The 26792-nt window shown below is 45.4% G+C and overlaps 1 protein-coding gene and 1 long non-coding RNA gene across 7 annotated transcripts in view; one reads left to right on the top strand and one right to left on the bottom strand.

Moving 5' to 3' along the window:
• abca5 (ATP-binding cassette, sub-family A (ABC1), member 5) overlaps positions 1-11439 on the bottom strand; it is a 28869-nt gene extending 17430 nt beyond the window's left edge. For 2 of the 6 annotated variants that reach the window (XR_013651771.1, XM_004080673.5), the window contains exons 1-10: positions 11267-11439; positions 7531-7700; positions 6717-6909; positions 6474-6647; positions 4887-4984; positions 4451-4677; positions 4237-4378; positions 2471-2659; positions 2234-2381; positions 1633-1831 (exon numbers count right to left, since the gene is read on the bottom strand). Coding sequence is in view for 4 of the 6 variants with exons in the window: in XM_004080673.5 (XP_004080721.1) it covers positions 1633-1831; positions 2234-2381; positions 2471-2659; positions 4237-4378; positions 4451-4677; positions 4887-4984; positions 6474-6647; positions 6717-6909; positions 7531-7700; positions 11267-11279 (1553 nt within the window). In the remaining 2 variants the exon portion in view is untranslated. Of the gene's footprint in view, positions 1-1632; positions 1832-2233; positions 2382-2470; positions 2660-4236; positions 4379-4450; positions 4678-4886; positions 4985-6473; positions 6648-6716; positions 6910-7530; positions 7701-11097; positions 11241-11262 lie in introns of those variants that run through there. The other 4 variants (XR_002872187.2, XM_020712027.3, XM_011488467.4 and 1 more) reach the window with 3 other exon arrangements.
• A 3173-nt stretch (positions 11440-14612) lies between these two features.
• Positions 14613-15694, top strand: LOC105358030 (uncharacterized). Its single transcript, XR_002872214.2, has 2 exons — positions 14613-15118; positions 15212-15694. It is a non-coding gene; the product is annotated as an uncharacterized LOC105358030 (long non-coding RNA).
• Positions 15695-26792: the final 11098 nt, after the last annotated feature.

The following is a 26792-nucleotide window of genomic DNA, read 5'->3' as shown; positions in this document are numbered from 1 at the left end:
CCAAACTTTATTAATTTCAATCATGTCTGAAAATCTTTGGTGTTGGACCGGACGGAAAAGGAAAGAGGGGAAGAAGAGAGAGGGACGCTAGAGAGAGGGGGGGGTAGGGGGTGATAATAGGAGGGGAAGGGGGATAAGACCATGAAGCAGCATACAGCAACAAGTTTACTGGTTGTTAATCATTATGGTAAGGTTCAAATGCAGTACAAAAAGGGCGGGGCCTGTCCACACACACACTCAAATGTTATAAACACACCTGCTAGCTGCAAAAATGTCCACCTGTCGACATGTACACAAAACAGATAGTGTTCACACACGCATACTTATGCCTTAAAACCAACTAAACCGCCGATGGCCTCAGCGGAGACCCCGACCCGTCAACCCCCCCTGCCCCGTACCAATAGTGGACCCCCCCCTCCCCCAGAATGCCCCCCCACAGGTCAGGGCCGACAAGACCCCCCCCCCCCCCCCCCCCCCCAGACCCCGCAGCCGAAGCGGAGGACACCCAGAGCGACCGGGGGCCCCAAGAGGGTTGTCCCGTCCCGCCCCAGAGCCAGGGAAGGGCCGATCCCAGCCCCAGGCGTAGATGGGAAGCCCATCCAGCGCCGCTGCCCCCCCCCCCGAGCAGCGCCCCCCGCCAACCCCCCCCAGCACAGGCAAAGGGACCACCCCCCCCACCACGCACCCCCACACCCCATATCTTATGTTTTGACACAAATGTGCTTTCAGTAAGTACAACCTGTTGTGACGTCAAAACAATACGCTCTTTGACATCCTGTAAATATTTGACCGTTTACGCGATCAACGTGAATCCGCCCATTCTGACGCGGAGAAGAGCGGCTTTTTCACCCCCCTTCCTTTGTGTTTGTAAAGTGTTGCATAGCGGCATAAAGCCGCACAGAATCTGCAGATTTATCTTCATTGTGAAAAAAAGTCACTACTGTAAAGCAGGGCTGCTTGGTACTGGTCGTGGAGATCTACCACCCCTTCGAGTTTTCCAAATCTCCAAGCCCTGCTAGCTGCTGATTAGCTCAATCAGATGTCTCCACATTCTGAGATAATCAGCAGCTAACAGTGCAGGGAGGGCTGGACAACAGCAGGGTGGTAGATCTCCAGAACCAGGAACAAGCAGGCCTGTTGTGAAGTGTTACATGTCAGCACAAGGCTGCTTTTTTCCATGTCAGAATCCGCTGGAATTACGTGAATTGGCTTAAAAGTTGAAGAAATGTCAACCCTGGAGCTAAAGCTCTGGTGATAAAGGGTTAAAGTTCAAGGGTCTTTGAGTCTTTAGGGTCTTCTTTGCTAAGGATTATCAGATAGGTCATCCTAATTTTTATCTTAAAAGAAGTCCTATGGAGCAAAAGGTTCCACTAATAAAAGATCATGAGATTAGCAGTCCTCCAATGATGTCTGTACCGTGATTTAGATTTCAAAAACTTAACCAAAAAATAAATAAATAAAACAAGTAGCATTTGCCTCTTGCTTGTAACCCCTGTGTTTTCCTGAGGTGTCACAGTCAGTGGTTTTTCTGAGAACTCACACGTGAGCAAGAACAGATTAATCGGGGGACAGGCCCACAGCCTATGACAAAGTTTGCATTTTAGGCTCAGAACAAGTTTTTCTAGCGCTTACCGAATGGCTTCTTTTCCTCTAAACTCGGAGGAAACGGGCTCCACAAACTCGTTAGACTCGTCAGACTGGTCAGTGGAGTCTGGAATGCCGTTGGTTTCCGTCTCAAACACTGAGGTTACTTTAACGTAGCGCTTTCTGTGCCTGGACCAGTAGGATGGCTGCAAGAAGTAGACCAAGGATCTCCTCATTCCAAACTCGCCTTCATGTTGGGGGCAAAAAAAATGGAGAAAGTTATAAACATTTTCCTGGGTTGGTGTGTGTATGTGGGAACTAAGTCATGGAATTTACTTCTGACACTCTTATCTCATGACACCCCCTCCCCCCATCTTCACCCCCAAAATCCCGCTGTCTTCTTCTGCTTGCCTTTCTGTCCGGTTCAACAAGTAATGCATATATATATACAAATTTTTTTTAAATAAAGCTAAGCCTCAAATACAAAAGGGGTTTATACAAATATACACTCTGTTTGTCTGAAGATCCATAAAGCCCTACTGTCACAGTAAAATCTGTCCAATCTGTCTGTTTGCTCAGCTGTTGGACAGGACAAGTTCAGAAAAAATATATAATAAAAAAAAATGTAAGGAACACGGGTTGTTCTCACCTGGCAGTACTTGGTCCAGGTAGATGGCCAACAGAAGGTAGAGGATGCAATCCAGAACCAGCATAACCAGAGGGACGTAGAGTGGATGAGGACCACTGGTCAGTGAGGAAAACACTGCTCCATCTCCTTGCGCCTCTAGATAAACCACCTAACAGGTCCATGGTACATAGATCAGCTCTGTACTCAAAGAAACTTTGACAAAAACTGACATAAAAAGTCTCCCATTTGTTCTTCTACCTGTGCAATGCCAATTGAGAAGGCGCTGGGCGACAGCAGGCACAGAAGCCACACCAGTGGCTGAGGGAAGTCCTTCATAAGCACGGTGAAGAGAGACAGGCAGCCAAACACCACGGTCAGCATGGAGCCCACCGTGCTCGCCACTTTGGGCTTTTTGAACAGTGGAGTCAGCATGAAGGAGAAGAAAATCTGCAGATTGCAAAACACCACCAACTCACAGAATGTCGGCTGAACAAACAATGCAGAGCAGGGATTAGCAGGTTGATTGATCATTATTTCTGGCAGGAAAAAACCCCTCCAACGTTCATGGTTACTGTTTACGGCTTCCACTGTCAGCCATGACTCACCGTCTGCCCACATCAGAAATAAGTGCCTGTTCATGCTTCTAATCTATTTATGTTGAGTCCAGCAAACACTCAACTCTCGCTTCTTAACATATGGACCCCTGTGTTGTCATGTTCATTTTTGTTGCAATGCAAGTGGTTCCAAATATTGGTGTCTTTATACAAAACTAATAGGTGATACTGTCACACGACGAACATCAAAGCATATTCTGTCATGTTTTACACTTAGGTTACAAATATTCTGCCTAGGCGTGTGACGATAACAGCATCACCGCACGAGTGCGCGACGCGGCCGCCCGCCAGAGAGCGGTTAACGACGACACCACGCCCCCTGCTGGTTCATCACCGCAGTGATCAAAAATCCCACACCGTAACAGATCTAATTCTGGCTCCAAAAATGGAACAAGAGTGATCATGGCAACCAAACAAACTGCACTTTGAGGGCAAATGCTAAGGATCATAAAAGCAGCATACATTGGACACGGTGCAGCCTGTGCTGTTATTCGATGCTCATCAGATGTGACACATACTTGGAGCAGCTCAAATTTAGACCTGTACTGTTAAACAGGTCCTCCTTTTGGAGGAGATGACGCCGGTGCCGTTTTTTTTGACTTACCGTAAATCTTTGACCAATGCCACCAACGTGAACCACCTGACTCTGGTGGCTTTTTACATCAGCTTTGAGCTGATATGCAACACTTTACTGACTTAAAGTGTTTCGTATCAGCGCTAAGCTGCATTTCTCCAATTCAGAATCAGTTGATCTACAATGCTCTCCTCCACTTACTACACTTCCTGTTTTCAAAATAAAACAAAAACTAATGTAAATGTTGAGTCACTGTATGGGTGACATTTCTATACATTTTCGTCATCCAAACTTTGGAATATGGCATTAACTTCTCTAATTCTTGATGCTAAAGTCACTTTTAGCCTTACAGAACTGATCTGACTGCAGCATCAAAGCCTGAGCTAAAGTCCTAAATCCTTCATGCCTCTGGGCGATGTAGTCCAGATGGTTCAAAGAAACACCAACGGTCACTAGATCCTTCAAAGTTCTGAGGCCAGTTCCAAACTTAGCGGCTGGGTAGCTCGGTTGGTAAGGTGGGAAGCTACCATGCAGGTATTAATGGGGTTCGATTCCCGGAGGGGAATGAGCAATGGTACTGGGGGCAATTACCATATCAATGCTGAGCAGTTAACATCACCCAGTGAGGGTCCTTAGGCAAGACCCCTTAACGCTACCGCCTCCCGCGTGCGGTTCGGCTGCAGCTCACCGCTCAAAGGTGACCCATCCCCCAAGGGGAGAAATTCCCCTGGGAATTATTTCTAATTATTATTATTTCGTGGGATAAATAATGAAAAATAAAAAAAAAAAATAAAAAAAATACACACACAGGTATAAGAAGGGCAGCCGATACTTACAGATGAGATTCCATAAAGGAAGATGAAGAAACAGATGATGAAGAAGTCACTATTAGGAAACAGTGCTGTGAAGGTGGCAATGATGGCCATCAGGACGGACATGGCGGTCACTAGAGCAGCATACAGGAGGCCCCAAGACAACCTGCAGCGAGACAGGAAAATATGTGGACCTCCACACGCACAGGAGAATGTTCGAGCAGCTGACACTCCTCACCAGAAGGCTGTGTTATAGAGTCCCATCATGTTCATAGTGTCTTTGAGACGATGCTCTTTCTCAGCTACTACATTGACGATTAGGAAGGTGACGAAAGGGGTGAAAGCCAGAACAAGGTAGATGGAGATGAGAGCATGGGAGAACTTGTGCACCTCCACGGCGCCAGGCTGACCCATCATTACCACATTCACCTTCATCTCGTTCCACACCGAGCGCCTTGTCTGCATCTGCACACATGAGGACAGACTCACACAGAGGAACAGACCATATCTACCAACTAAACGCTTCATTGGTGGGCAGGAGGTCCAGAATCGTATCTTTGTCTTGAGGTTGAATGGTGACAGCTGATGTCACCATTCAACCTCAAGGCGTCACCTGGATGAAGAAGGAGCTTCATTGGCATGTATTATCTTTGCATGTCTGCAGTGTGTCCCACCTCAATGATTGCAGCGTCGATTTGGGTCTGGAGGAGGACGAACCCAGAGTACCAGTAGTTAGCGGCCCTACAGTTGATCGACTCGCTGAAGCAGCCAGCTGCAGAACAAGAAACAGAAACATGAGCTCCAAAGCCATGTTCACACTGCCCTCTGCAACACGCGTTCAAGCAACCACTTCCAATGAAAAGTCTATGTAAACACACGTAAATGTGTGTTTCAGGCTTCTGTATTCAACACTCTTGGGTTCATGCGTTGCTATGCACATTTTTAAGACCGTTTTCAGGCTCTATGTCAGAACCCATTGAAAGCGTGTTGAAAGTTAAACCAGGTCCAACTTTGAGCAATCAGGGACTCGGATTTCGTCGTGACGTAAATACATTAATTTTTTAATTCATGGGAGTACCAGTCATTTGAGAATTGATCATGGAGGAGAAATTAATAATTGCAGTTAGAGCACGCCTGGAATTCGATGATTCCAAATCTTTCATATATCAGAATAGAGCTGTGAAAGAAGAAGCCTGAAGATGCTTCCACATTTCACACCAAGCCTCTTCCAACTGTTGGTGGTGGACATGCGCTAGTAAACAGTAAAAGAAGAAGAAGAATAGCCCCCCCTCACTTGTCCAGTGTGAACACCATGGGCTACATATGTTCAGGAGTGGCCGGTGTGACCGTAGCTTGAGACACGAGAAGCTCAGGCTGCTTATGTGTCAAAAATGATTTTCTGACCCCTTCACACCAGGGGTTTAGATGAGCTATACCCTCTACAGTATCCTAAGGAATAGGCCCACACCCTCTGAGCCGGTCACAGCCTTAAGCTTTACTAAATCTGATCCAACCAGGGACAGGAGGAGCTAACTGAAGGCTGTTGTCATATTTATCCATCAAAAAAAATGACGCCAATTTGACCCCAAGAAAAAATTCAATGTTACAGCCCCGGGTTTCCCAACCACATAGCAGTTTAATGTCAGACTATATTTTCATGGACAGGTCTGTATGAGGCTGTGGTTGACAATTAATTTTTTTTACGCTTTCGATTTCCTGAAAATCTAATTTTCAAATAAAAAAATTATCTCAATGAATCTTCATCCTCTCCAAAATATCTGCAGCACATTTAAACTATTTTTCTACTGTTTTAAGACGACCGATTACAACGTGATATAGGTTTTCTCTCAAACGGCAAAGTGGAGTTTAACAACCGGATGCCAACTTTTACACTGTTTAACCGTAAGTATTGGCTCACCTGCCTTGACTAACGTGAACTGAAACGCCATCTCATTCCTAAACCCATAGAGTTCAATATGATGTTAGTCCACCTTTTACAGCTTCAGTACCACATGTACTGTACTTTTGTTTTTTCAGGGGCCCAGTTCCAAGTAACCCACGGATTGGTACAGGTCCGTGGCCGGGAGGTTGGAGACATTTTTGTGCTTCATCGTTTTAACACAAATTCAACAAAAGGCTTTTTCTTTCCAACTGTGTTTGTTTAAAGATGTACTGACTGGGAATACCCCAGAATTGTATTGTTTGTATGAGCAACGACAATAAAGATCATTTATCGACTCCTCTTATCCAAGCAGACTCACCAATGGACTCTGTGAAGTCACTGGGAAGCGGCACCTTGTTGTGGGGAAAGCGCAGACTGTAGGACATGGCAGAGCTGTCCAAAAACACCACACCGATGAAACTGGACGGCCTGTGTAGGCTGTCGTTCTCCAGGTCCTCCTCAGTGTCAAACACGTGAAGGCGGTCCTGCAAGTCTGTAACAGGAACGGGTCAGAGGGGCCATTGAACGAGCCGCCGTCGGCCACAAGGGCTTCCAGACTTACTCAACACCAGAGCCACCTCCTCCATGATGTGGGAGGTGATGTTGGTGGGGGGTGTGTAGCCCAGGACCTCCACATCCTTGAAGGAGATGTCATTCTCCAGCTCCTTGGTGTCGATGCCTTCATAATAGATATGAGGATTGAGGATGCTGATGAGTATGAGGAGACCCAGGAGCAGAAGAGGGAGGATGAGCTCCTGTAGGCACAGAGGAGAGTCTCATGCATTTAAGGAAATGACTTCATGCACTTTTTTCTTTAAAACCAGTGATGTTTGTGTGCAAACGGATGCCTTTTCACAATGTAGCTTGTACTCATGGTTCCAGGAAAATGTTTACTGCTGCTTCTGAAAACAGAGGCAGCAGTAGAATAAGGAAATGTAGGACAGAGACGCGTTACTGAACTGGTTGCTTCAGCGCACGCCCTGTTTGTCTGTGAATAGGAGTACAGAAACAGAGAAACCTTTCCTTTCCTGTCACAGTACGATGTTTTAATCTGTAACAGACACCCTAAACTGTCCTCTGCAAGAAAGCAGAATAGATTTAGAGGCAGAAGGAAGGCAGGGCCTGTTTATATACCAGCTTCAAAGCTTAAAATAAGGCACTGTGACTCACAACATTATACACTTCTCAATGGTGGCTGAAGGACAGCACATGGAATAGGCCTTTTCATTTGACATGAAAATGTGCAACAGGACGGGGTAAGGGGTACAGAAACACACCAATCCACACTTATCAGTGTTTAGATGTCAGCTAAATAGGAAGGAAACTGAAAGGCCGCTCAGTCGGTGCACTGACAGATTCTGCTGAACGCTCAGCACCTGGAGGCTCTGCTGCTTTGTCCTCCACTTGATGAGAATGTTCTTGTAGAGAAGGCTTTTGGTTTGAATCCAGACTCCAGCATCTCGTCTGTGCGTAGGCTGCGTGCTGCCAGCGCTCCTCATCTGGATGCTGTACGAACGGGAGGTCGCACCGTCGATGCTGGCTTCAGCTGTAACCAACAGATGAGTCGATCACATGTGAGGGCTGTGATGGTAAATGCTGTGTTCTAACTTAGCGCCTTTCTGCCATCCTTTAAGGCCCAAAGCGCTTTACAGTGAGGGTCCCATTCACACACGCATTTGTGCAGTGCTGCCGAACACCGGCGGCAACCTATAACCACCAGGAGCAATGTGGGGATCAGCGTCTTGCCGAAGGACACTTTGACACACACACGCCTCTTTCCTATTCCAATCAGAGGTCAACCGCTCCACCTTTGCACCACAGCCACGTTTGTTATGGTAACAGACGAGGCAGTTGAAGACTTTCAAAGTCTGATGTCGCCAACGACACCTAAATAAACCCACACTCTTTAATATACTGCAACTTCCTGTCCATTTACACGCTAAACATGAATTAGCCAATTCTGACGTGGAGAAAAGCGGCTTTTTACATTGGCTTTGCTCCAATATGTAACATTACTAACACAATGTGTCGGATAATGCCACAAAGTCACTCTTCTGTGTGACAGAACCAGCGGATTTATGATATTTGTGTAACTGGCTGAAGAGTTACGATAGTCAAAAGAACGCCAACACTGGAGCTAAAGCTTCTGTGTTAAAGGGTTAAAACGGGGGTGCCCACAACCAGGTTTCCGGGCCGGTGTCCTACAAGTTTTCCAACCAACCTGCCATGGAAGCTCCTTATTGGCTAAATATACCTGATCCAGGTAATCAATAGAACATAAGGGAAGGTTTATAGACAACTAGCAGGAGGCCGGCCTTCAAGGCATTTGATTTTTCTTAATTTTTTAGGCCGTCTTGAATAGTCTATAATCAAATTTTGTTCTTAGCTTGTAAATGGACTTTATCTGCTAAACAACTGTATGGTACGGTAGGGTGAGGACACGTCTCAGCAGGTGTAGTGGAGGTCTTGCAATGTTGACTTCTAATTCTCATATATGTTTACGATGTACTTTTTTTAATAATTTCATTTTGTTTTTAGGGAAACACATTTAGCACCTGTCCAGGGACTTCAAATGAAAAATAGCCTTTTGGATAACTGATGTATTTACAGACATTTTTTAATGTACAATGTCTCTGTCAAATAAACTGATAAATAAATACATAAAAATAAAAACTTTGGTCTAATCTTCTTTGATAACCCGTTTACTCTAGTACTCTACCACCGTCTCGCTCTTGAACTTTGGTTTAAGGTCAAATGCTGACAGCTTGTATGCTTCCACAAGAAAACTGGTCCGTTCATTTAAAAAAAGAAATATTAATCTTACATGATGCTACGTAACAAGGACTCAAAAGAAAAGAAAACCCATGCACAAGTAAGAGGATATTGTAAAATAGTTAGTTTCACAAAGTGAAAGTGGTGTATAAATATTTTACACAGCTCAAAACATTCAAGTTTTGTCTTCAAATTTGATTGTTCTAGCCTATAAATATTGAAAACTGACATTTTGTATCTTCAAAAATTTGAAGATCACATCAGATCAATAATAAAAAATATTTTTTTAGCATAAATGTCGGTCCTCTAAAAATTATAGCCATTTCTATGCACTCCACACTTGTTTGGTCCTCCTTTAGCCTGAATTACTGCATTGAAGCACTGGGGCAAGGAGGATATAAGTCTCAGAGTGATGGAACCCCAGGTTACTTTGACAGCTGCCTTCAGGTCATCTGCATTGCTGGGTCTTGTCATTTTTTTCTAAAAAACATCCCAAAAATTCTCTATCAGGCACATATGCTGGATAACCAAGCACAGCAACACCACAGTCGTTAAAGACCCGCTCTGATTAAATGGTGTTTTTAACACGTTCTTGTGGTATTTTTCTGATGATGGAGGACATACATTAAGGAAATTAAGATTAAAACTGCGTTTGAGTATTTCTTTATTCAGATCGTTGTGAATCAGGAACGGGGGAAAAAAATGTCGTTTGAAAAAGCGTGTAGCTGTGACATAGGTGCTGCAATCAGAAGGCCTCAAGCTCCCTGCTCCACTCCATTCTGATGCATCCACTTACAAATACGACCATGCAAATCCTTGTTTTCCTCGTCCAAGCTTAATTTTAATCCGTGTGGTCGGTTCTTTTTTGTGTTGGAACGGAGCTGGAAGCCAGGATTAAGAGAAGGCTAACACGCGATAACAACATTTAGCCTTTGATGAACATAAATCCATGCGGAAAAGCTGCAATCTGCAGCTTGGCTGCACGTAAACATGTGGGAATAACATCAGCCTGTATTTTGTCGGGACACGACTGGAAACACAAATCCACGTGATTGTTTGAACAGTTTCTAAGGACTGAGAGACATTTCTGCTTTGAAAAGCTCACACACCGCCCCAAAGCCGCTGTGTGAGCTGACGGTCCGAGCTCTGCTCGAAGACACAGTTCCACCGTGAGACCCGGTTCTTCTGAGTTCGGCAGCTCGTTCACCTAGAGCTGCGGGACGAATCGCAGTCCTAAGTGTCCCACACATAGCGCAAACGTAACAAAGCATCCTCCCGTTCCCTCAAACACAAAGCTATAAGTCCGGCTGCTCTGCTCAGAGACACAGCTCGCTCGGTCCACTGGCAGCCGAGCCCACGGGGCGCACAGGGAGGAGCGCCCTCTCGGAGGGAAGGAAGAGGCGAGGAGCCCGCAGGGTGCAGAAGCGTCCGCGGAGCAGCCGGTGGGTCCTAATTGCGCTCCAAAGCCTTCTCCGGAGCAAAACACCTTCTATGCATGACGTAAAACCAGAGCAGTCGTGACCCACGATCGGAATGAACCGTTTACATGAACAACAGGCACAACCCACCTATCTTGATCGGAAAGAAATTTTGATCCGAATGAGTCTGATCGGGGCAGAGGATTCCTAACGACATGTTTACATGACGCACTTTTCTTCCGATCAGGCATTCTTTCCGATTACTTTTGTCCATGTAGCAGCTATTGTGAGCTTTAAAAAGCAGCATTTCCTCAAAAAAAGTTAGTGAGCAGAAAGCACCATAAAGGGTGTGAGAATATCCTGGTAATTAGGTGCATTTACAGTGGGGCAAAAAAGTATTTAGTCGGCCAACTGTGTGTAAATTGCTCAACCCTTGTGCTGACTTGTGGGGTCCACAAGGTAAGCAGCTTGATGTGAAGAAATCAACTGTGGGAGAAGATTTTAGAAAATGGAAAACATGTAAGACCACGGATAATCTCCCTCCCTAAACCACACAAAAACCCCATAGCGCCGCGGGTTCTGTCCTGTGTGTCGCATAATTACAACATCTCTGTTCTCAGTGTGCAGCCAAATGAACAACATTATTTTTTTATCCGCAGGTTTCAGTGTTCCATAAATAGCTCCTAAACTCCATGATTTCAGGGGCTTCTGCGCGAAATAAAATCACATAACTGGGCTGGATTTCGTACTCACATAAACTGCACATTTGCATGTAATCTTGGCTTTACAGTTGAAAAACAGTCTAACCCGACCGACGCACGAGCCTGCCTATGTACGCACGAGCGCTGCAAGCAAGCTAGCTAACGCAGCATGACAGCCTGCTGAAAAGGTTGTTGCGGGAGCAGAAACGTGACATACTCACGGATGAAATACATTAAGGCATGTCTCTGTTCAGCTCTGCATCCGCGGGTTTGAAGCTGCTTTCTGTCTGGTAAACGCTTAAAACAAGCTACTTCGCTTCTGTCCTCGCTACTTCCGGGAAACTGCTAGCTCACAGAGAGCGGTCTGCTGACCAATCAAATCTACCCCTAGAGTGACTGACAGCAACTAAACCAATCATAATTCAGCTTGTTTAAAATATTGCCAGAAACTACAAATGCTCAGTAAACAACCCGGATCTTTGCTCCTACTGGAAAGGTGTTTTTAAATAAAAGTCTACGGATAAAGGTTTCTTTTTTATTTAATTTTTTTATTAGAACATCAAAAGATGACAGACATATTCACATAAATAAAACAGAACTAAATAAAAAAAAGAAAAAGAACATGATAAAATGCAATAAAATAAAATTAGAATTGTAGTCCACAATATTACTATGGATTGTCATACAACAAGAATGAAAATGGACAGTTTTGTGGTCTTTCACTAATTTCAGCGATTTAAAGTATAAACAGATCTCTTTATAAAATGTAGTAAATAATGGTTTGATTTTTTATAAATCTGCTCTTATGAATGAAAAATGTCCCAGATATTAATAGAGTATTAAATACCAAACCAAATCAAGAAATTATTATTTATTTATTTTATCTTTTTTGAAATGGTTTATTTCAAGCAATCAACTGGGAATAATACACAAAAACAATACAATCATCAATTACACATTCGTACAATAACTAATCAAACTTTGGATAATTAGACATATTAATAAATATTGCTTGAAAGGGAAAGTGGAAGGAAGCGAATTTATATAATCCCACCCCTCACCAGAAACTACTACAAATTATATGATGGACCAACAAAAAAAATCCACCCGAAACTGTTAACATACATTTAAAAAAGACGATCGAGTGTTTCAATTGATATCGCAGAAAGAATAGGGTTTTTTTTGAAAACCAAAATGTTTATGTAGTAGTTCCTTGCGTGGATAAACTGCATTAATTATTTTTAAATAGATTTTTTTGTATTTTGGAAGACTTGGATATTTAATAAATTGACATCTTAACTAGCACATTTCCTCTTTTGTGTAATGCTGTGACACTGATTTTTTTTTTTTAGATGTTGGAAACATTTTTCTAACAAACAAAGGTTGTATAAATGAGTTTGAAAGTTTTGAATTAACCGGTCGACCATAGAACAACAGAGATGGAAGTTGAATATGATCCTTATGAACCAGAGGACATTTGGACCAAAGTCTGAGGGATGGCTTTCATTACATTGGTTAAAGGTTTCTAAAGGGTTACGCTCGGTCCAGTCAGAAGCTTCTATTCAACACATGGAGTAGTACAGTTTGTCCCGATTGGAAAAACTCTAAGTGCCATTCTCTAAACCAGATTATCAACAGCTTTAATTCTTTTCCTAAAAACATCGTTCTTTGGTCCAAACCTAAAATACAATTTGCAGTTCAGGCCCAATTAGAAAAACTCTGAGTCTAAGCTTTGCAAGATGCATGATATATTCTGACTTTTAAATGACTTTCATCATGCAAAAGCAACTTTGTTTTAGCTTTAAGTGTGTTATTATGTTGATTTCTCAATATGAACCCCAAAGTGGTATTTTGATCCATTGACGCATTTCTGAGTATTCCTCTAAAACCCTGCTCTCTGAGCACCAGCCCCTCCTAATCCATGAAAGCGAGGGGGTCCTCACATTGTGATGTCACAAAGTGAGGAACAGCCCCTTCCAGGAAGGGCTGCCAGCACCGCCCCCAGACTAACACACACAGGCCCACTTTCAGGTAGCAATAATCGGCTAAACGCTCTCATGTCATGCACATCTATCTTTTCAAAAGTTCGGATGTTGTCTGTTAACGTAGACGAGACGCAGACACAGTTGGCGTCATGAAATGGGCGGCACCCACAAGGAGCGAAAGGCTTAAGAATAGCATGGTATAGGCCAGGGGTGTCAAACTCATTTTCACTGAGGGCCACATTAGCATAGTGGTTGTCCTCAAAGGGCCAGATATAACTTATAAATGTAACTAAATGTAATGAAAAATGAATGTAACTACTCCTTAATAACTCATTATTTATTTACTAAAACTTTTTAAAGTGACAGTTACAGTTGCATAGAACAGAAACATGTTTGCTTGTTAATCAAGCATAAATCCTTTTACATTTGATTCTGTCAGGTTAGGTTATATGGACGGTGTTGAAGTCCTAATGTTTAGTTACCCAATCCGATATTTCAATTCTCCCTAGATATGAATAAATACACACCAAATCTAATTTTTTATTAAAAGAAATTCAAAACTTTTATGGTCTTGAGGGCCACTAAAATGACATGGCGGGCCACATTTGGCCCCCGGGCCTTGAGTTTGACACATGTGGTATAGGCTCTTTCAAACATGGTTGCTTTTCGTACCAATGTACAACATGCAAAAACTTAACACAAATTGGCAAAACGGCTTCTATTACCATTAACACAGTACTGATCAAAGGCAGGGCAGTCCTGGAAATACTGAGCGGCTTTTCAAAGATGGATAACGGAGCAAAGCAAGTCAGACCAAGACCGGAACCCACACCAAGACCTGAACCCGTTGAAGAATGAACCATGAAGGAAACAGGTCAAAAGGTCAACCACCAACTCAGCAGGTTCACTGTTTCAACAATAATACAGACATTCAGCAAGAGAAAGGCAGAAAAGATACGTTTTTTTTATTGTCTGGGACAATGTCAATGGTTTAACACAAATCCCCAATTTGCATTAGTCTTGTTTTCACCTTAGTCTCCATTCTTTAACCTAATTGGATTTGTATCAGCTGGGCGTTGGAAGGTATAAAAGAGAAAACCATCCACTCAGGAAAACTGGTTCCAGGCCACGGACATGGCTTATGGTGACATTTCCAGGGAATCCTGTACAGGTTGGATCAGGCACACAAGATCATTTTTACCCGTTGTCTCAAAAAGTAAATCCCAGATACTGTTTTACTCTAATTTCTTGGAAGGTGGGGGGCATTACTATTCTTTCTAAAGCATTTTGTTTACAGCATGATGTTTTTTGTTTCTGCAAACATGAACCTTTGGGGATTTCTTCATACATGGTGTTTTACGGTGATGTGACTGTAACTTTGCTGCTGTTACTGCAAGACTGTTTTGAATACGTCCCGTTCATGCAAGTGGCTCTAAGTTTCCCTATCAGGCCAAGACGAAGTACACAACTCCGCACCCGCCATCCTTCTCCAGGTTAAGGGTCCCGCAGTCCATCCAGTTCTCCAGAACTAGATGAATTCTAAGTATTATTGATCTTTTTAAGTCTCTGATGTAGTGGGCTTTACAGGGTTAACAGAAATAAATTAGTGCTTCTTTCATAGACACAGATGAGCTCCTTATGGAGACTTTATCATGTAAAATCTACTTTTTGAGTATAATATCATGTTAATTCCTCTCCAAAAACAGCCCCAAAGCAGTATTTTGATCTATTCAAGCATTTCTGAGGATTCTTCTAAAACCTGTTCTCTGAGTACCAGCCCCCCCAATCCATTAAAATGAGCGGGCTGTCATACATATGCAGAAATGGAGCTGCGAAAATAACTAACTTTATATTTTCAAAAATCGTTCTTAAGTGAGCCAAAGGTAACATATTGTCATATATATATGCATGTAGGCTTAATAATTGCATGGCATACATGCCCCTTTAAATCTGTTGTCCCCTCTGTCTCTCTTTAGAAGTGCATCCCTCCTGAGCTTGTTTAGGAGTGGGGGCACAGGTTTTCTAATATCACCCAATGGTGACATCATAACCTGTGTCCACGTGGTGAAAGGGAACCACAGGATTCAGGTGAGCGACAGCAACGATGTTTTACTAAAACCTCAATTCATCATTGTTTGAAGAACAGGAAATAGATCTGATTGTGTCCTCACCCTTTTCCAGGTGGAGCTGAAGAATGGGGTCCCTGACCCCTGTAGTAGGGGGTGTCAAAGATCTGCTCAAATCTGCATTGACTGACACATCACCTGACCTCATCTTAACCCTAACCTCCACCAAACCCCCCCCCCCCCCCCATCCCATCCATAGCATAACCTCCACCCATCCCTGACCTGAAACTAATCCTAACCCCAACCCCAACCCAAGTGACCCCCCCACCCCTAATCCTAGTTAGGTTATGTGTATATTTGTGTATGTTTGTATGTTCTAAAGAATGTTGTACATTTTTATCACATGTATTAAACTGCCCTGCTATAAGTGTTTGTGTGTATAAATGTGTTGCTGTTTCTCATAGTTCCATCAAATGTCTAAATGTGTAAAATCAGAAAAAGTTAATAAAGGTTTTATTGTTTCATTCTGTAGATTTATTGTATGAATTTATCAACAGTTTACATGAAGTCTGTATTAAAACTATTGCTATAAAGAAAATCAACTTTACTGCTTTTCATGAATAGAAAAATAAATGTTTATCCATTCTGTGATGGATTCAAATAAAGAGATGATAAAATCTTTTTTTTTAACTTGTCCTGTCCAACAGCTGGGCAGGCAGATGAGAGCTGAGGGCCTCTTGTGTTGGACATATTTTACTTTAACAAGAGGCGTTATTAATCTTCATACAAACCAAAGGTATGTTTGGATAAACCCCTTTTGTAATTGAGGCCAAACTTTATTAATTTAAACCATGTTTGAAAATTTTGTGTGTTGGACCGGACGGAAAGAAGGGAAGAAAAAGGGAGGGATGTTAGAGAGAGGGGGGTAGGAGGGGAGGGGGGATAAGACCATGAAGCAGCATAAAGCAACCAGTTTACTGGTTGTTTATCATTACGGTAAGGTTCAAATGTAGTACAAAAAGGGCGGGGCCTGTCCACACACACACTGAAATGTTATCAACATACTTGCTAGCTGCAAAAATGTCAACATGTACACAAAACAGATAGTGTTCACACACGCATACCTATGCCTTTAAACCAAGTAGTGTGAAATCTTTCATTCATTCAATCATGCAAACTATTAGTGCAAAGGTGAGCTAACACCTGTGCTCATGTGAGTGTTTATGTTCTTCTAAAATGGATGGTGGAATGTGAAAAGAAGGAGGAGGAGCGCCCAGCCACACCCAGACCCCCGCCGCAGGGGCAGCCGGAATCCCCCCAACGCCACACGGGAACAGGCAAGGAACAACCGCCCCCCGGGCGACCAAGACCGCCACCCAGGCCAGGGCCAGCAAGATCGCCGTGAGGCCCACAGGGCCAGAGAGCTGGGAGGCACGGAGGGAAAGAGAGCGCCGCCCCAGCCCAACCAGGAAAGCAGCCCCCCCTGCCGGGCCGGGAGAGCCCAACGCAGGGCCCCACCGGAGAAGGACGCCCACAGCCCCAGACGAGCACCCCATCACCACCCAGGAGTTCCGGGCATCCCCCTGCCCCAACCCCAGGTACGAGCCAGGACCCCCCAAGGGAGACCCGCTCCGCACTCCAGGCAGCCACCCACCCGGCCCACGGTTGGTCCAGGGAGGAGCAAGGCAGGGGCCCGCCGCCCCCACCCAGGAGGGGGGAACCCCGGGGAAAAAAGGGGGCCCACAAGGGGTGTTGTAAATATGGCCCGACCAGGCTCGGCCACTGTTGGAAGTTTGGCGGGGCCCAGCGCTCAGGGGCAAAGACCAGGACCCACCCCCCAGGGACACGAACACCCCCGGCTCAGGTGTAATATGAACCCCCCCCACCGCGCGGAGAGAGCACCGCCGGGCCCAGGAAGCCGGCACCCAGGGGACACGGCCGCCGTTGCCAAGGGGCCCGCACCCCCCAACAGGGAAGGGGTAGGGGACAGATGGACCCAGGTCCCACCTTTCTTGCAAAATGTGTGTGCGTGTATGTGTGTTTGAGAGGGTGCGTGTGTGCATGTGTGTGTGTTTATGTTGGAATGTATATATTGAAGGGGGAGGGGTGTGTGTACTAAGGGGGGTGCAGTTAAAATTGGCGAGTAGGGCACTAAGGGGACATCTCCTGATTACTCACAGTGATGTCCCCTCACCCTCCCCACCAAGGGGCCCTAAATGTCTAAGGTGCGGTTAAAATTGGCGGGTAGGGTGCTAGGAGGACATCTGCTGCTTGCTGGCAGTGATGTCCAAGCACCCCCCCCTACCAAGGACCTTACATGTCTAAGGTGCAAATAAAACCGAAAGAAGGGGAGCCCACTCCATTCGGCGACCATAGGAGGGGGGCCACTGCCAAGTAGCTCCCCCCAAGGCGCATCGCAGGCTAAACCCCCCACCCCCTCACCCTAATATGAGGTTATATGAGGAAGGAGGTAAGTTGGGGACAGCTGGTAGACTGCCCCCCGGTGGTCAAACAGCCGTCCCCCAGCCCTCCCCCCCCAGCAAAGGGGCCAGGCCCACCCAGCCCAGGGGCCCCACCCCCGGAGGCGCCGACACCCCAGGCCCGGCACCACCCACCCCACACAGAGAGAGAGGAGCCAGAAAGCCCCCCCCCCCCCCCCCCCCCCCCCCCCCCCCCCGGAGCACGCCCAGGCCCCCACCCCCAAACGCCGGCCCTAGAAGAGCTCTGGTCAGGCCTTGACGGGACCGAGGCAGCCAACCGGCCGGGGCAACCACCGATTGCCTCAGCGGAGACCCCGACCCGTCAGCCCCCCCGCCCCGTACCAATAGTGGGCCCCCCCTCCCCCCCAGAACGCCCCCCCACAGGACAGGGCCGACAAGCCCCCCACCCCACCCCAGACCCCGCAGCCGAAGCAGATGACACCCAGAGCGACCGGGGGCCCCGAGAGGGTTGTCCCGTGCCGTCCCAGAGCCAGGGAAGGGCCGACCCCAGCCCCAGGTGCAGATGGGCAGCCCATCCAGCGCCGCTAGCCCCCCCCCCCCCCCGAGCAGGGCCACCCGCCAACCCCCCCCAGCACAGGCAAAGGGACCACCCCCCCAAGCCAAGCCAGACCACCACCCCACCCCCCCACCACGCACCCCCACACCCAAGCCCAGAGGATCACGCAGCACCCCAGCCCGCCCCGACCAGGCACCGGACCCGAACCCCCGACCAACGGAGCCAAAGAGATGATAAAATCTAAAGTCACCTGTTTATCCAGTCCCTTCAGAAGTTGTTCCATCCCAGCGGTAGAAGCTGTCCTCTTTTCCTGATAGTCCAAGTCTCAGGATGTGCCGAGGAAGACCTGCTCTGAAGTTCTCCATCAGGTCTTTGTTGGTTATTCCATGGAACTGGTCCCGGATCTGTTAGGATTCAGGATTCTTTGTTGTCATTTCACCACAGAGATGAAAGAAAACTTGTATCTCTGTTCCCGGGCCAGCCGTTTAGTGACAAACAGGAAGAGACATGTCAATGTGAAATATGATGATTTCTATAGAGAATTGCACAGAGGAGGATATATGACAGTACTGCACGGGGGGGGGGGGGGGGGGGGGGGGGGGGTTGTTGTGATCTTCCAGAGTTCAGCGTCTGACTGCTTCTGGGAAGAAACTATTCCTCATCTGGTGGTCCTGCTCTTTATGCTCTGCAGCCTCCTGCCTGAGGGGAGCAGGAGGGAACAGAGTGGGTGAGGGGTGGGTGGGCTCTTTCAGGATGGGGGAGGCTCGTTTCCTTCATCTGGTCTCATAGATGTCAGTGGTGGTCTGCTATGGAGTCCCAAACTGTTCATAACTAAATAAATAAATAGGAGCTTGTGCAACTACATGTAACGGGTTCACAAAGTATTGAATAATCACACATTTTATTTTTTTATTTTCAGTGATGAAAGTCTTCCGGGAATTCCCGGAAATCCGGGTTTTTGAGCAAACCGAACGTACTTTCCGGGAAATAAAGACCTGATCTCTACGGACAAATCGCTTTCTGGATTAAAAAATGGTCTGAAATCAGCTAATTTTAGCTTTATTTTCTATATTTCTCCGCAGATCGCTTCCTCTATGGTCGTGGCCATCTCTCGTCTTCCCGGCCTAATTGACCAATGACGGGACGTTTTAGTTGCTTTCGGATGCGTCGACGGGTCTGATTGGCTCTGTCTGCACCACGTGGTCAGCGTGACTCGCTTCCCTAGAGACCAAAACTGGCGGACCCACGCTAAATTTTCACAAACACATCTGAAGAGTTTGCGATCAAATTTGTGTTAAAATAATGGCAGGCATCGTCATTATTGAGCGTGGTCACGACCTCAGTTGTGAGAAGACGATAAAAAACAAATTGAAGTGGTCTTGGCTGGAAAAAAAAGATTTTTAAGGTAGTGTAGGTCAAATACTTTTTTGTGTAAAATAATCTCAAAACCACATTTTGAAATAATTTCAATTTTAGTTTTGAGTTTCAGTTTTTATTTTGAATAAATTTCTCTATCTAATTTATTTGTATTTCCTAATTACCATGATTTAGTTCAGTATAGTTGACATTAATTATAAGTATTTGATGGTTTGGACCCGCACTCCCTTAAAAAATAATGTTTACAATGTTTAGCTTAGTTTGTATGTTTGTTTTGATATTTCCCAGATTACTTAGTATTGGTGTTAAAGAATTGATGTATTATGTTATAGAATTAAAGTTTAAAGCAGATCCCATATTTTGATGTAATTATAGTTTGAGAAAACAGTGCAAGTGGATGTTGTACATCAGTCATTTCTAAAGCAGAAATAATGTATAAATAACTGAGGTATTTTCATAGAATATCATAGTTACTGGTGTTCTTTTTGCCATTTGGGGCTTTGATGTTACTATATTTTAGCAATTGTATGTTTTGTAGCTTTAAGGAAAAGCGTAGATTGTAGGATTGTGTTACTTTGAGCAATTTTCCAAATTCTTTTTTAGGACCAGCAAGTCCTTAATGGAGAGTCAAACTAGGGGTTTGACTCTCCATATATACATGGTTTGAATGACAAATCATGATGCTCCAATTAGTCTTAGTTTCTTGATAAAGAAGTGAATAACTAGCTGCCAGAATGCACCAGAATGCATCTAAGACCACGTATTTTTCCAAAATTTCGCTCTGTGCCCGCCATATCGCTCAAAGAAAAGTTCAGGGATTTTTTCCTTACCTGACTTTCATCACTGTATTTTATATCTGGCAGTTGAGTTGCATGCCATTAGGGTTCACAAAATAACAACGCAGAGCAGAAACTAGCAGTGGTTACATACCAAATCAATAAATTTCTCAAATATATAAAAAGATCATGAAATTGTGAAAAACCTGCACACAGATTTTAAATTAGTCATATTATTAAATATATTTCATTTTGCTTTAAAAACCTGTTCATTATTTTAAAACAGCATTTTAAAATATTCATTTTAATCATGTTGCATATTATTATAATTCTGTTTTTTTTCAGAATCTCACATTTCAGAATCAATATTTTCCAAAGTAGCTTTGCTTTTATTTCACATTGCTGTTTTTCAGAATTACTCATTTCATAATGACCTTTTTCAGCAGAATGAGTCTGTCTGTCAATCACTGAAAGTGGGTGGGTCTAAACATTCATTGGCTGAACCCTGAACTGACTCATATTCCTTTTTTTTTTTTTTTTTTTTTTTTTTAACTTGTCCTGTCCAACAGCTAGGCAGGCAGATGAGAGCTGAGGGCCTCTTGTGTTGGACATATTTTACTTTAACAAGAAGGGTTATTAATCTTCTGACAAACCAAAGGTATGACTGAATAAACCCCTTTTGTAATTGAGGCCAAACTTTATTCATTTCAACCGTGATTGAAAATCTTTGGTGTTGGACTGGACGGAAAAGGAAAGAAGAGGGAGGGATGTCGGGGGGGGGGGGGGGGGTGATAGTGAGAGGGGGGGTAAGACCATGAAGCAGCATAGAGCAGACAGGTTTACTGGTTGTTTATCATTACGGTATGGTTCAAATGTAGTACAAAAAGGGCGGGACCTGTCCACACACACTCAAATATTATCAACACACCTGCTAGCTGCAAAAAATGTTCACATGTCAACATGTACACAAAACAGATAGTGTTCACGAACGCCTACCTATGCCTTTAAACCAACTAGTGTGAAATCTTTCATTCATTCAATCATTCAAACTATAAGTGCAAAGGTGAGCTAACACCTGTGCTCAGGTGAGTGTTTATGTTCTTCTAAAATGGATGGTGGAATGTGAAAAGAAGGAGGAGGAGCGCCCAGCCACCCCCACACCCAGACCCCCGCCGCAGCAGCAGCGGCTGCCGGAATTCCCCCAACGCCACACGGGAACAGGCAGGGAACAACCGCCCCCCGGGCGACCAAGACCGCCACCCAGGCCAGGGCCAGCAGGACCGCCACGAGGCCCCCAGAGCCAGAGAGCAGAGAGGCGCGGAGGGAAAGAGAGCGCCGCCCCAGCCCAGCCAGGAAAGCAGCCCCCCCGCCGCGCCGGAAGAGCCCAACGCAGGGCCCCACCGGAGAAGGACGCCCACAGCCCCAGACGAGCACCCCACCACCACCCAGGAGTTCCGGGCATCCCCCCGCCCCAACCCCAGGTACGAGCCGGGACCCCCCAAGGGAGACCCGCTCCGCACTCCAGGCAGCCACCCACCCGGCCCACGGTTGGTCCAGGTAGGAGCAAGGCAGGGGACCGCCGCCCCTGCCCAGGAGGGGGGAACCCCGGGGAAAAAAGGGTGGCCCACAAGGGGTGTTATAAATATGGCCCGACCAGGCTCGGCCATGTTGGAAGTTTGGCGGGGACCAGCGCTCAGGGGTAGGGACCAGGACCCACCCCCCAGGGACACGAACACCCCCGGCTCAGGTGTAATATGAACCCTCCCACCGTGCGGAGAGAGCACCGCCGGGCCCAAGGAGCCGGCACCCAAGGGACACGGCCGCCATAGCCAAGGGGCCCGCACCCCCCACCAGGGAAGGGGTAGGGGACAGATGGACCCAGGTCCCACCTTCCTTGTAAAATGTGTGTGCGTGTATGTGTGTTTGAAAGGGTGTGTGAAATGTGTGTGCATGTGTGTGTGTTTATGTTGGAATGTATATATTGAAAGGGGAGGGGTGTGTGTACTAAGGGGGGTGCAGTTAAAATTGGCGAGTAGGGCACTAAGGGGACATCTCCTGATTTCTCACAGTGATGTCCCCTCACCCTCCCCACCAAGGGGCCCTAAATGTCTAAGGTGCGGTTAAAATTGGCGGGTAGGGTGCCAGGAGGACATCTGCTGCTTGCTTGCAGTGATGTCCAAGCACCCCCCCTACCAAGGACCCTACATGTCTAAGGTGCAAATAAAACCAAAAGAGGGGGGGCCCACTCCATACGGCAACCATAGGAGGGGGGCCACTGCCAAGTAGCCCCCCCCCAAGGCGCATCGCAGGTTAGACCCCCCATCCCCTCACCCTAATATGAGGTTATATGAGGAAGGGGGGACTGACTCATATTCCTGGATACGCGCTCTGTGGTGTTCCACTCAGAGAGATGACATATTTCAGCGACATCTGCACGGCTTTGCTGACATTAGCTGATCAAATAGAGACAGACAACCTGTCTGCTGCAGAAGATGCAAACATCCACGACTCTATTTTCTAGTTTGAGGGTTTGTGTGAACCACAGAGGAACTTTCTTTAAGCGCCGGTCGTCCACGTCTTGAAGTTCCCGTTGAAATACTCCAGACTCTCGTTCTCTGTGCACGATTGCTAGTGTCCCAGTTTTCCAGCCCAAAAGTCACCTAAAAACCGTCAGACCCGACAAAAAAAAAAATCCTGATCCTTTTAAAACCGGACCATGGAGGGTCATAAATGAAAATGCAAAATGTTTTTTGCATTGGAAAATGCAGAGGTTTTATTTGAAAAGACTCTCGCTATTATCCGGGAGCTCTTCTCTGCTCTGTAAGCTGACACAGCTGTCGTCACATCTGTTTCCCTCACACGCCATCGCTGTGGCGGCTCCCGGGAGGCGAGCTGGCGGCCAGAAAGAGACCCGAAGCAGCGCCAGCCTGCTCGGGACTAACTCAAGAAATGATAAATGGCACCGATAATAAAGAGTTCACAGTAGGAGTGGTCATGGATCTGAAAAAGCTTTTTCACACTTTTGATCATAACATTTTAGGAAAGAAACTGGAAAGAAATGGAATACAAGGACTGGAATTAAACTGGTTAAACAGTTACATTAAGAACCAGCAGCAGTTTATACATCTGGAAGATTGTAAATCATCCCTGCTAGATTTAAGCTGTGGAGTACCACAAGGGTCAATATTAGGCCCAACACTGTTCATCCTATACATTAATGACATCCACTTGGTATCAAATACTCTCAAATTCTTTTTGTATGCAGACGACACAAGTTTATTCTGTACAGGGGAGAGCCTCAGGGAGGTAGTAAAAGGAGTAAATACAGAGTTAGGAGAACTAAAAAAATGGTTTGACAAAAATAAACTGACTCAATGTTAAAACTAAATTCATGATTTTTGAAAATCGCCACATTCCTGCAGATTTAGAAATAAAAGCTGCTATTGATAATCATGTTCTGGAAAGAGTGAGTGAAACGAGTTCCTCTGAGTAATTCTGGACAAAAAAATAAGCTGGAAGCCACAAATAAAGCTCGTCAGAGCTAAACTTGCTAAAAGCATGTTATCCTGAGCGTAGTGTACTGGTTAGGCAAACAGGTTAAAACCCAGATGCAGGAAGGACTTAAAACATGACCGAAAATGTTCCAAAACATGTAACCTTTGTGCTATCCTAGGCACTTCAACATTTGGAGTCGGGTCATCTAGACCCACTAGACAGTGCGCTGAACCTTTTTTCTTCAATGATTAGTGAACCTCACTGGTGTCCATGAATCTTTCCACCTTTATCAAGGTAGGGAGAACACGTCAAAGTAAGGGTGGGGTCATCTAAGATAGCACAAGGGTTAACATGAACCAAGGACTGGGCAAAAACAAGAACACAAAAAGACAGCTCTTTAAATAATGAGAACAAATGAAAGAACTAAAAACAGATGCAACCGACCCCAGGAGAACGAAAGGGGTCAGGACCTGAGAGACAAAGAAAATCCCAGAAACCGAAGACAACACAAGAGACAAATCAGGAGACACACCGCACAGCCGGCATGCGGGGAGCAGCAGAACTGGGAAAAAGAACCACTGTACATTGGAGCAACTTAGACTAGAGACAAGTTTGTTTGTGAGAATTCCAGGATCAGGTCTTTGGAAACTGAGCTGGAAGCTAAACTAATTTGAGTAAATATTGATAATTATTGACCTCTGAAAACACAGAAGAATGTTTCTGCTGTCTGAATAGTCAGCTGGAAAAATGGTGAGTGAGATTCAGGAAAAGATCTTAAAAGGCAGTTTCCTTTCCAACACATGTATAGAGCTTCAAGAAGAGGAACAAAACTCAAAGGTTTCCATGAATCTGGAAGGAGCTTCAGAAGAACTTCATCTCCATCAGACAGACCCAATGACACAACTGTTGGTAATGAACTAAAAACTATTGCTGGGGAAGGTCCATCACCAACAGAACTTCTAAAAGGACAGGAAGGCTTGGCTCTGCTGTGAGACAACAGTATCTGGGAATCTCTTCATACCAAGAGGCAGCTCAGCCGTAGGAGCATCGCCGCAGTGCCCATCCAGCAAAAGCAACATGAGCAGTAACAACCACCGACCAAGCCGGCAAGTCCTGGCATTGAGAAACAGACCTGACTCCGTATAAAACTGGTTTTCAGGAGGTTCTTGCTCTGCAGAACAATTAACTCAAGACATTCATCACACATACCAAGACAAAACAGAACAATCCTACAATCATAAACAGTTCAAGAAGAGACAGCATGAGGGACAGTGTTATGTGACCATTTTCTTGTCTTTTCAGTATCTTTATTCCAGCTCCAGGTTTCCCAGCCTGCCCCAGAAGCACCTGATTGAGGAGGGTTTAAAAGGCCCTTTTTGGCTCCTCCCTGGCTCCTCCCTTCTCCCATGGCTGGCAGCCACACTAGCAGGATGACTCATGCTTGACAGCAGCCTTTGTCCCTTCTCAGATACTTGTTGTTAGTGTTTCCACATGAGTGGGAATAAACCTGGCTGTTTCGTACCGTAAGCCCTTGGTTGTGTCATTTATGTTGCACCCACTGAGCCTGGATGTAACATATGGGCGCTCGTCCGGGATCCTCTTGCCCCAGGTGTGAGGTTTGTGATGCTTTGTTGGTCATTGTGGGATTTGGTGTGAGATTGGCTGCCGGTTTGGTTTCTGCATCTGTTTGGGGTGTTAAGTTTGGGTTCCCTGGTTAGAATAGAGAGTGTTCCAGCAGGTTTGATTTGCTCATCTGCCATCGGTTCACTCATTTGTTATTTTGCCTTTTTTATTTTTGAGGTTATCCTGAGTGGGGATTTTGTCCCTGTCAGGGGTAAGCAAGTCAGGACCTTAGCGGTCACTGACGCTTTGCTTTTAAAGACACCTCAAGCCCGGTACGCCTCAGAAGATAGTTTAGGCTTTAGTTTTAATCAGGCAGGTACCAGGGGCCCCTTTGTTTGTTTAGGGAGAATAAGCTGTGTGAGATCTGTAATTAGTGCTCTTGTTTTCTTGTGGCAGTTTGGGCTTTGGGTTTGCTCGAGGTTTCTAAGTAGTGGTTTTGGCCTGCTGTTTTTTTTGTTTGCTAAAGCATCCTGATTGTTTGCTAATAGCAGGTAGCATGGCTTCCCTTGCTGACTTCATAGAGTCGCCTTCTGAGGAGCTCCTTCAGAAGTTTACTAAAGAACAGTTGTTAAGTTTGGCCTCACATTATGGTATTGAGACTGGAGGTTGGAGTAAACGTGGAAAGGAACCTGTTAAGGATTTACTTCGAATTGCCTTGGTTGGGGAGGGGCTGCTGAAAACATCCACCCTTGACCCTTTGGCACCTGTAAGTGTTCCTACTTCAATTTCACCTGACACAGTTTCAACAGATTTGGCTCTGGAGGTGAGACTCAGAGAATTAAGTATGCAGGAAAGGGAGATACAGCTGAAAGAAAAGCAAATTCTGTTGGAACATGAACGTTTTCTAGCAGATTTAGAATTTAGGAGGGCTTCAATGCACATTAGCTTGGAGCAATCAGAGTTTGACGTGGCCCGACATATTAGATTGGTTCCCCCATTTGCTGAAAAAGATGTGGAGAATTATTTTCCACACTTTGAGCGTGTTGCTATCATGTCTAAGTGGCCCAAACAAGCTTGGACACTACTTCTACAAAGTGTTTTGGTCGGGAAAGCTCAAGAGGCCTATTCCTCTCTAACAGTGGAAGAAAGTGGGGACTATGAAATTGTAAAAAAAGCCATCTTAAAAGCATATGAGTTGGTTCCTGAGGCCTATCGCCAACGGTTTCGGGGGCTAATTAAACAGGGCAACCAGCCTTATGTGGAGTTTGCAAAGGAGAAAGAGACACTCTTCAATAGATGGTGCACATCTCAGAAAGCAGAGTCATTAGATGAATTTAAACAGCTTGTTTTACTCGAGGAATTCAAAAATTGTCTTCCTCCGACTATATGCACTTATCTGAATGAGCGACAAGTTACCACTCTGTCTAGAGCCGCAGTTTTGGCTGATGAGTTTATGTTAATACATAAATTTGACTATCAGAGACCATC

Source organism: Oryzias latipes, chromosome 19 (genome assembly GCF_053564925.1).
Source record: "Oryzias latipes strain Hd-rR chromosome 19, Olatipes_Hd-rR_3.1".
Classification (NCBI taxonomy): domain Eukaryota; kingdom Metazoa; phylum Chordata; class Actinopteri; order Beloniformes; family Adrianichthyidae; genus Oryzias; species Oryzias latipes.
This window is presented reverse-complemented; position numbering and strand designations above follow the sequence as displayed.